Below are 10,690 nucleotides of genomic sequence, written 5' to 3' on the forward strand. Positions count from 1 at the left end.
TATGCAACTTCAGCTACATGAATAACGTAGCTGAAGTCGACGTACTTAGATCTACTTATCATGGTGTCTTCACTGTGGTAAATTGATGGCTGACGCTCTGTCATTGACTCCGCCTGCACCTGCTCTCCAGAGTCGACAGGAGAGCACTCAGCAGTCGATTTATCGCGTCTAGACTAGACGCGATAAATTGACACCCCCCCCCGCTAGATCAATTGCTACCTGTCGATCCAGCGGGTAATGTAGACAATCCCTAACACAGGGAAACAAACTCCTCCCTGCTGCACTTAGGTTCTAAGTGGTCACAGTGAACAGCCTCTCGGGAAATGTGAGAGTCAGAGCCAGGCACAGAATTTCTGTCCTTCATGATCAGGAACCAAACAGAGATGTGATTTTAAAACTCCTTGGGGGAGGACACAATCTGCCGGATCTCCTTCAGAATCCTATCCTTGTTGTTGGATACATTCATCTTGGCTTTTTTGAGGAGTACTTTGACATTGTCCTCTGAGTAGGATGAAGTAAAGGTGGTAAACGTGTCTCTGAAGTCCTTTATTTTATCTAGGAATAAAACAGGTTGGTAAGTGCCAAATAGAGGGAAACAATGGTACTGCTTTTACACTCTGACTGCTCCCAGAACCGTAGAATCCAGCTACCTAAAGAGGCAGGGGAACAACATGGCCAACTCCTGAGGTTTACTTAGAATCACGGAAATGTGGGGCTGAAAGGGACCTCGAGAAGTCACTAAGTCCAATGTCCTGTGCTGAGGCAGTACCAAGTGAACCTAGACCATCCCTGACATGTGTTTGTCCAAGCTGCTCCTAAAATCTTCAGTTGAGGATTCTACTCTGTCTCATGGAAGCTTATTCCAGAGTGTAACTACCCTGAGAGTTAAAAAGTTTTTCCTATTTTCCCCCCTCTCTCCCCCTCCCAAAATGACCAGATGACTAGCAACATAGACAATAAAGGGAAAGAGATGCAAATGTGCATAAGTAAAAAACACATCAAAGATTTTCTGACCAATTTGAATGAATTCAAATCATCAGGGCCTGATGCTATTTACCCGATGGTACTGAAGGAATTAGCTGAAGAAATCTCAGAGTCACTGGCAATAATATTTATGAACTCATGGATGACAGAAGAGGTCCTGGAAGACTGGAGAAGAGCTCATCTTTAAAAAGGGGGGAAAGGAAGAGCCAGGGAACTTGGGAACCTACTAGAACAATGTCTAAAACATTAAATTTACAAATACCTGGAGGACAAAGAGGTGATCACTAGCAGCCTGCATGGATTTACCAAGAAGAAATCATGCCAAACCAGCTTGATTTCCTTCTTTGAGAGGGTAACTGATTTGGTGGATAGGGGGAATGCAGTGGACATAATATAGCTGGACATCAGCAAGGGTTTTGACACAGTCCTACATGACATTCTCATAAGTAAGCTGGAGAAATGCGGACTTGGTAGAACTACCATTAAGCAGATACATAATTGGTTAAACAACCTCAAAGAAAGAGTAACTATTAATGGAATGATGTAGATTGGAGGGAGTTCACAAGTGGCGCTCCACAGGGATCTGTTCTGTGTTAAATGTCATTTAACATCTTAATTAATGACCTGGATGTAGAACTAGAGAATATACTTATCTAGTTTGCAGATGACACAAAGCTAGAGTGGTTGCCAACACTTTGGAGGATAGAGTTAAAATTCAAAGGGATCTTGATAAATTGGAGCACTGCGCTATAGACAACAAAATGAAATTCAACAAAGACAAATGTAAAGTTCTGCACTTAGGGAAGAAAAACCAAATGCACAAATACAGAATGGGGGGTAACTGGCTTGGCAGCAGCACTGCTGAGAAGGATCTGGGAGTTGTGGTGGATCAATATGAGTCAGAAATGTGATGCTGTTGCAAAGAAAGCAAATGCAATTTTAGGCTGCATTAACAGAGGCATAGTATGCAAGTCACAGGAAGTGATAGTACCACTGTACTCCATGCTGGATAGACCTCATCTGGAGTACTAATTTTGGTCACTAATGTATAGAAAGGATATACAGAAGCTGGAAAGGTCCAGAGGTGAGCAACAAGATGATCAAAGGGATGGAATGCAATCCCTATGAGCAAAGGCTGAAGGAACAGGATATGTTTAGTTTGGAAAAGAGGAGATTAAGTGGGGCATGATAGCAGTCTTCAAATACTTAAAAGGCTGCTGTCATAAATATAAAGGGAAGGGTAACAACCCTTATGTATGCAGTAACATAACCTCCCTACTGGCCAGAGGTACAGAATCCCCTTACCTGTAAGGGGTTAATCAGGTCATTTAACTTAGTTGGCACCTGACCAGAAGGACAAATGGAGAAAAAAGATACTTTCAAATTGGGTGTGAGGGAGGTTTTGTTTGTGCTCTCTTTGTTGGTTCCCTCTCGGGACAAAGAGAGAGACCAAGTAGGTAAACCAGCTCCTAATAAAATCCTGAAATTATACATCTAAAATTACAGAAATTGTAAGTAATAGCAAGGAAATGCATTAGATTAGCTTTTGTTTTATCTTGTGAATTTTCCCTATGCTAAGAGGTAATTGTATTCCTGTTTTGTAACTGGGAAGCAGAGTCAGAGGGGAATCCTCTGTGTTTTAAATCTTTTTATTTAACCTGTAAAGGTATCTTCCATCCTGATTTTGCAGCTGTGATTCTTTTATTTTTTTAAATAAAATTCTTCTTTTAAGAACCTGATTGATTTTCAGTGTCCTAAAAACCAGGGATTTGGTCTGTGCTCACTTTGTTTACCTATTTGGTTAGTATATTATTCTCAAGCGCCCCAGGAAAGGGGGTGAAGGGGCTTCGGGGGATATTTGGGGAAGGTAGGGCTCCAAGTGGCCCCTCCCTGAATGTTTGTTTAAATCACTTGGTGGTGGTAGCAATACAGTCCAAGTACAAGAAAAGGAATTTGTGCCTTGGTGAAGTTTTTAACCTAAGCTGTTGGAATATAAACTAAGGGGGTCTTTCATGCAGGTCCCCAGATCTGTACCCCAGAGTTCAGAGCAGGGAGGTAACCCTAGCGGCTGCCATAAAAATGATGGAGAAAAGTTATTCTCTCTTGCCACAGAGGGCAGGATAAGAGGCAATGGGTTCAAACTACAGCACAGTAGATTTAGATTGAATCTCTGGAAAAAAATCCTAACTGTAAGAATGGTAGGACAATGGAACAAACTGCTTAGGGAGGTCGTGGAATCTCCTTCACTGAGGTTTTTAAAAGGAGGCTGGGTAGCCATCTGTCCGGGATGGTTTAGACAGAATAAATCCTGAATCTTGGCTGGGGGTTAGACTAGATGACCCTTGCGGTCCCTTCTAACCTTATAGTTCTATGATTCTAATAGTGAACCTAAATCTCCCAGGTTCCATATTAAGCCCATGACTTCTTGTCCTATCTTCAATGTACATGGAGAATTGTTGATCCCATCCTCTTTATAAAGCCCTTAACATATTTGAAGACTGTTATCAGGATTAGATGAGGATCGCAGCTGTTATTTATATTTTCAAAAGTAAGTTTCCAGTCCTTAGGTTTCAGAGTAAATCCGAAAAATATGACACTGATGCACTTTAAAGGCTTAGAAACCAGCAAACAAATACAAATAACCAAATGCTTATTGTTTTGTTAACAATGTCATGATTTTAAGCCCATCTCATGCTTTTAAGGGAGCTTATCTATCTAGCTAGCTAGCCAGATAGATAGATAGGCTATCCCCATACACTCACACACTCACTCACTCACTCACTCAATCTATCGATCGATCGATCGATCGATCTATCTGTATACACTGGTGTGATTGACTGTATGTTACCTGGCTGCACCTGGAGGGAGAGCCAGACTTAACTGAAGGTGAGTGCCAGCTGAGGTGGGTGCTAGGTGAGCTCCATGAAGGCAGGAGTTTCACAAAAGAAGGGGGCTGCAAGGAGGACCTCTGTCTGGGTTAGGGAGTGGAGAGATATGGAAGAGAGTTGGCCCCAGGGATGGTCTCCTGAGTTTGGAAATCTGGCAAGAGGCAGTGAGAGAAAGCATCCACTGGAACAAAGCAGGCTCCAGTACTAAGCACTGATCAAAGGGCAGGATTTGGAGAATCAGGGAAAGAGCCCTGGGAGTTGCTCAACAGAGGAACAAAGCAGCAGGGACGGATGAGAGGCCAAGCCTGAGAAGGATAGAAATTGGCTTGAGTTCATCCTTTTATCTTAGGATTTTTGTTAGGGGATTCCAGAGGAGATCCCTGGCCCTGAAAGAAGGCTGAACCTAGAGAGGTTTGGAGGAAGAAGGCCTATGAAAGGAGTGGACCTTGATTGTTGGTTATAGGGCCCCTGGGCTGCAACCCGGTGGAGTGCGTGGGCCAGGGTTCCCTTACCAGCCACAGGAAAAAGTGGCATGAAGTCCTTGAGAAGGGGACAAGGACGACTGGAAGCCATGTGGAAAGGTTGCTCAAGCTCCCTAGGATCTAGAGTTGGTGCCAGAGACCTGATATAAGGACACTAGACTTTTTTCTGGGACCCTGGTAATGTAAATGGGTGGATTTACATTATGACCTGACCCAAGGGCTGAGTCCTGGGAAAAGGCAGTCCACCAGAGTGACCATCAGCTGGGGGCTCCAGATGGGGAGAGAGACGTTATGCTCACACCTGGCCACAAGGAGATGCTCTACTGAAGAGTCCCTGCCCCTATCTTCCCTACCCTCCTCAGTTTATCTATTGTATTTTCCTTCCCTTTGCAAACTAGGAAAAACACACATCTTCCAGACACCTTTGTTTGCTGGACAGCTGGAAGATTGATGGGAGTTAGGTGCCCAAATCCTTTTCAGGATCTGCAATTACATGACCAGTGCAGCAGGTCAAAGCTGAATCTGCCCAATGAGTCCAAGGGAGTCTGTATCTCATGTAATTCACATGTTGACAGGCCAAGAGGAAGTGTAAGTGACACCAGTTAGGTCCCCTTTCCACTCCCCACTGAAGGTGGCCTGTTCTGCCACATCTCCTCTCAGTTACAGAGAGTGGAAATCTAGAGAAATCCATTTTATTTGAGTAAAATATATCTAAAACAATTTAAAACATTGATCAATAAGAATTTGCACCTTTGTCTTGATTAGCATGAACCAAAGGGCCTAGTTTCTCACCGCAGGGTGATTCTCAATCAATTGAAAAGCAGCACATTTAAAACAGGTGATGGGGGATTATTTTGCTGAGCACACAAGTGACCTGTGGAACTCATTGCCGCAGGGACTACCATGGGCCGGTCACAATAGGATTGTAGGAAGTGTTGGATATTATGCAAACATCCATGGATTAAAAGACAATGCAAAAGATATAAACCTGCCTACATTAGCCCATACGAAAACTACTTCCCCAGGAAAGGTTTATTTGTAATTGTTTATTATGGGGTTTTGTGCCCCTCCTTGTGAATCATGTGGTGTTGGCCACTGTCAGAGTCAGGACAGAAGGCTAGATGGACCCTGCTCTGGTAGACAGTGGCAATACCTGAGCTCCTCTGCTCATGTCCACCAGTGTCAGTCAGGAGTAGGTCCATTTCAGTCAGTGAGCTCCGACCAGACACATGGGGTGAGGTTCACAGTGGAACTCAGGTGTTGGGTTACTGAGAGTCACGGCGCCTATAAAATTTTAGACCCCTATAAAATCACTGGGATTCACACAGGCTGAGTTGGGCGCCCAGGCTCCCGGTGCAATGAATGAAGAGAGACAGGCTCCTGGGAAAGTGATCCACAAACTCAGCACCCAAGTCCAGGCTGGAAGAAGGCGCCTGTCTCTGCTTGCGGTTCTCAGCTGTGATGACAGACACTCTATAGCCTGGTGGTTACAGCACTTACACGGGCTGTGGGGGGCCCAGCATCCAGTCCCCCTGCTCCGCTGACTCTCCAATTATTTATCCAAAGTGTAACAGCTACAACAGGAGATACTGAGGGAGTCCCACATCACAATATCCCCTTGCCCACTGGTTTTGACATTTGCCTGAGAGACAGCACACAGGGGCCTGATCCTGCAGGCAATGCCTCAGCACATCTGCCACAGCCAAGTGAGGAGAAATGCCTCTCTTCGTGCATCTGGAAGCCTGGGATGGGGCAGCAGTGGACATGCCCAGAGCCACAAACACAGACACTGACAGAACTTTTCTGCAGATCTTAGGCCCTGAGCAAATGTAGATTCCTACAGAGTCTGGTGGCAGCTGAGCAGGGGTTTTGTGATCCCCAATGAGGCCTGATCCTGACATTTAGGTGGCTAAACCAGCAATGAGGCACCTAAGTCCCTTTGTGAATCTAGCCTGTAGAGTTTTAGAAGAGTAGTGTACAATTAAGTTACCTGGACAATTTTTGTTGTTGAAGAGAGGGAAGTGCATGACGGTAGGAATATCTTTTCCTTTGAAGGCAGGAACATCTATTCCTTCGAAGATGTAGCAGTCAGAGGGGTTATCAATGTCCTTAATCTCTTCTGGCTTTATCTCGGGAAATGGGATGTTATTTGTCTGACAATACCTGGCAGTTTTCTTGATGGTCTGGGAAGGAGGGAAAAGTGATTTAAATATAAACAAATAAATAAATAAATAAATGACCATCTACACTAATAAAACGTGCTATCACTAATATGGCCAGGCTAGAGAGTTAAAAATACCCCTAACCTACAGTGTACAAACATTCCAAGAAGCCTCTAAGGAACTGACTAATTGAGGGCCTCCATGGAAACCTGACATGACCCTGTTGCCATATCTGTGTAGCCAGAATCTTTGTATAACAATGCATATACTGTGGCTGAGGTTTTCAAAAGCTCCTAAGGGATGTGGATGCTCAGTTCCCATTAAAATTAATCCCTTAGATGCCTTTGAAAACCTCAGCCCATGGTAATGAACAGAAATCAAAACCCAGAACTTTAGCTCCAAAAGCAAAGTTTGATTTTTGTTTTGTTTTGTTTTTTTACAAATTCACCTATAGGAAAACTCTTGTTCCATGTAAACAAAGTAGCAAAGTGTTATAGTAGCTGCAGCCACTAGAGGGAGACAATATCACCTATGGAGCACTGGTGAAGTGTGAGGCTGAGGTTAGTGAGTTTGCAGAGTTCTAACTGACTTATTGAAACTCAGTTCACATTTCTACTGGCCCTGTCTCCTCCTGCTAGAGCGCTCTTGGCTCTTTGGTGCTAACAGAAATAAAAATTGGTCAAACCTAATGACTGTCATTTAGCACATGAACTAGGACTGTGATACACACAGGGGCATATCTGTGGAGTAAGCAGTTGTCATTTTTACACAGAGTAAAACTGAACTTCAAGGAATTTCCTCTTCTTCCGTGATATCCAAAGGGAAAGAGAGGTCATGACTGGTCACACGCCCTTACCCCAAGCCCAAGCGACCTTGCAGGGAATACAGTAAATATTCCCAGTGGATCCTATATGCCCACACATGTCAAATTGTGATCCCCACAGCACCTTCCGGGAATCCAAATTACTGCTGCTAACAACAGTGTAACCTCACTGGGTCACGGGCCAATTCCTGTGTATTTGTGCAGTGCTTCATCCCGATTGGGCTGTTGGGAGACAACACAATAAATAACAAAAGTTACCTCGAAATGATCCCCGTCACTGAAGTCGAAGGAGAGGATCAGTTTCACTTTCCTCTCTGAGCGCAGAACGAGGGGGTAGGCGGAATTTATGGCAATGCCGGCATCGATCAAGTGGATGAATTCTTCGTTGGTCAATCCAGTAGATTGGGCTTTACCTGCGAAAGTGCAGCCACATATTGTTTTAGGCTGTGATTTTTCCAAGGGGTCACAATGAGTGAGGTGCCCAAATCCCCCTGAATTCCATGTGCATTTTCAAAGGCGCCTAAGCTGGCAGATAAACTCCTAGTGGGATTTCCTAAAGCACCGAAGCAGGTTAGGCACTGTCAGGAGTAAGGACCCGCAGCCAGCCTGCTTACATGCTAGCTTAATGCCCCCCACTCCCTCCCCCGCAGTCTAACAAGCGCTACTGGGCCCCCACTGAGCCACCTGATTAGCCCAACCACCCGACTGGCTGTGGGGATCTGCAGACTTGCTCTTATGACCAGTGGCAGGGTATGGCAGCTCAAAGCAATCACCCATGGCTGGGAGAGCTCCTGCTTCTGCCCTGTGCCCAGCCTTGCACCCACCTTGCCTTGCTCCAGGTAACCGGCTCTGATTCCTGGCCTCTGACTCTGCATTTGACCCTCGGCACTGGCCCCCTGCTTTTGACTCTGGCACTGACCATCGGCTCCAGTTCCTGGCTACTGATGCCTTCTGTCACCACTTGGCATGACTCCTGCTCTAGCTGTTAGGTATGATGTCCCCCATCATGGTCACTGTCAGGCACCGAATTCCATTTGAAACTAGTGGGAGTTAGGTGCCTACCCTGCTTGCGTGCTTCTGTAATTACCACAAGGTGCCAGACTTGCAAAGGCAGGTTGCTGCCTAAAGATACAGAGAGAGGCCCAGTGGGTATACAAAAGCTCCCATGGCCCAGATTGATAAAGGTTTTTATGCACTTCTGCCCTCAGTGCCTAACAGATTTTGAAGCCTAATTTCAATTTTTCAAAGGGATTTGGGCACTTAGGAGCCAAAATCCCATTGGCCGTCTATAGTCCTAAATCAGTTTGGTGTTGCAATGCTGACCACATCAATGGTCCTTTAACAATCTGGGCCTCGGTGTCTGAATCCCATTAACCCCAGATGTCTATCAATATCTTTAGGCACCAAAACTTTTCCCTGAGGCTCCTTGAAAAACTTCAGCTCTACTTTTGTGAAATTAGCTTCAAAACCAGCTCAGTGACACATGGGCATCATCAACAAACACATATTTGAGCCAGCGTTTGGTAAATCTCCATTTTAGGAGAATCCCGGCTGCCTTATAAAGAAGTTCTGACTCAGGGCAAATTCTGAATCATATTAATACGCAGCACATCTACTGTTTGCTTTGACAGTAGCTCACAACAGAGTGGGGCAAACACAGCAACAACGCACTGACAATCATCTGTCCAAACAAAAGCCCCACATTCCCTTCTGATTTCATGTGAAGTCCCTTTTATTTATTTCCCATGAACACTCAAAAAGGCAATTGGAGTTGGTCAAAAAATGAAAAAGATCTGCCTCCCCGCCACAAAAAAAGAGTTGAAATTTTAAAATTGTTTCATTCCACAGGGATGGAAGCTGACTCATTTTCTCCTTTTCATGAACAATAACAGAGATTTTAATCCAATAATTTCCCGAAAAAAATGATTTTTTTCTGCGAAAAAGTTGATTTTAGAAAATGGCCATTTTCCACTCAGAATAAAAATATCACTTGAAAAATGTTGACCAGCTGTAAAGAATACCTCTTGCCTTAATGATGGTTGGGAAAGCCTTGCAATCTGATTGTCATAAAACCTTGTAAAATACATTGCCACACTAGCTCTCAAACAGTGGTGAGTGGATAATGCAAAACAAACCAAAACAAATATCCAGAAAAGTTTGTTGGAACAAAAAGCAGAAATTCCAATTTTACTGCTGCTTTTATTCTCTCCTGTGCACAATTATTTTCATAGGTTTGTGATAATTCTTATAGTCCTCATAGTCTCATAGACCCCTCTGGGGCCTTGAGAATGTCTTTTCTCATTTTTGCACCTCAGGAAATTCTCAGCTATCACCAGACACTCAGGTAATATGGTAACGTGGAGGCCGATAAATAGGTTACTAGATACAGAATTTGTGATAATTTTCATGACACTATCTTTAAAGCTCTTTGTGGGCTATAAGATAGCTACCCCTCCCCAATCCCTTCCCCATTGCTGCCCCTTTCCCACCCCCACCCTCTGCTGCCCCTAGTGCCCATTATACAGTATAACCACCCCTTCCCTGCCCCTCACCACCTGCTATCCCTTGCGCCCATTATACATTATAGCGGCCCCTACACTCTGCTTCCCCCAGTGCCCATTATACAGTATAGTCGTCACTTCCCCACCCACACACCCTCTGCTTCCCCCAGTGCCCATTATACAGTATAACTGCCCCTTCCCACCCCTTCAAGCTAGGAATGGGTAACAGGGGATGGATCACTTGATGATTACCTGGTCTATTCATCACCTCTGAAGTGCCTGGCATTGGCCATTTTCAGAAGACAAGATACTGGGCTTGATGGACCATTGGTCTGAGCCAGTATGACTGTTCTTATGTTCTCACCCTCTGCTGCCCCCTGCAACCCATTACACAGTATAGCTGCCCCTTTCCTGTCTCTCACCCTCTGCTGCCTTCGTCTGCCCATTATACAACACGGCTGCCTTTTTCTCATTACTTTCTATTTAATCTATTCTCTGTCAAAACAGAACCTTGAAAAACAGGGAAATTCATACCGCAGATGTAGAAACAAATGTGGAAAGTGCAATTCAAATGGATTTTGCTTACCATCTGTGTACAGAAAGTTGTTGGTGTACCCCCATGTCCAGTAGCAGATACAGGTCACGGTTTTCCATAAAAATTGCCATACACTCCATATATTTTCTATTAGGCAAGAAAAATCACAATAAAAATCAAAGCTGAAAATAAGTACAAAGAAATAGCTAGGGGAAGTCTGCAGACTGAATTCCTTTTTTTCCTCTCAGTTGCTATTAGGTGTGAGTAGGGGCAAAAACAGGTATTTGTTGATCCAAAGGCACTCAGGAAGCGTAG

General features: G+C 44.4%; 1 protein-coding gene across 1 annotated transcript in view; it reads right to left on the bottom strand.

Moving 5' to 3' along the window:
- Positions 1 to 391: 391 nt before the first annotated feature.
- The window catches only part of LOC112104541 (cytosolic phospholipase A2 gamma-like), a 48,127-nt gene continuing 37,828 nt past the window's right edge, over positions 392 to 10,690 (bottom strand). The window contains exons 13-16 of the mRNA XM_026659225.1: positions 10,427 to 10,522; positions 7,598 to 7,752; positions 6,345 to 6,537; positions 392 to 555 (exon numbers count right to left, since the gene is read on the bottom strand). Coding sequence (XP_026515010.1) covers positions 392 to 555; positions 6,345 to 6,537; positions 7,598 to 7,752; positions 10,427 to 10,522 — 608 coding nt within the window. The remainder of the gene's footprint in view (positions 556 to 6,344; positions 6,538 to 7,597; positions 7,753 to 10,426; positions 10,523 to 10,690) is intronic.

The sequence above is a fragment of the Terrapene carolina genome, unplaced genomic scaffold (genome assembly GCF_002925995.2).
Source record: "Terrapene carolina triunguis isolate 2854851 unplaced genomic scaffold, T_m_triunguis-2.0 Scaffold612, whole genome shotgun sequence".
NCBI classification, from domain to species: Eukaryota; Metazoa; Chordata; order Testudines; family Emydidae; genus Terrapene; species Terrapene triunguis.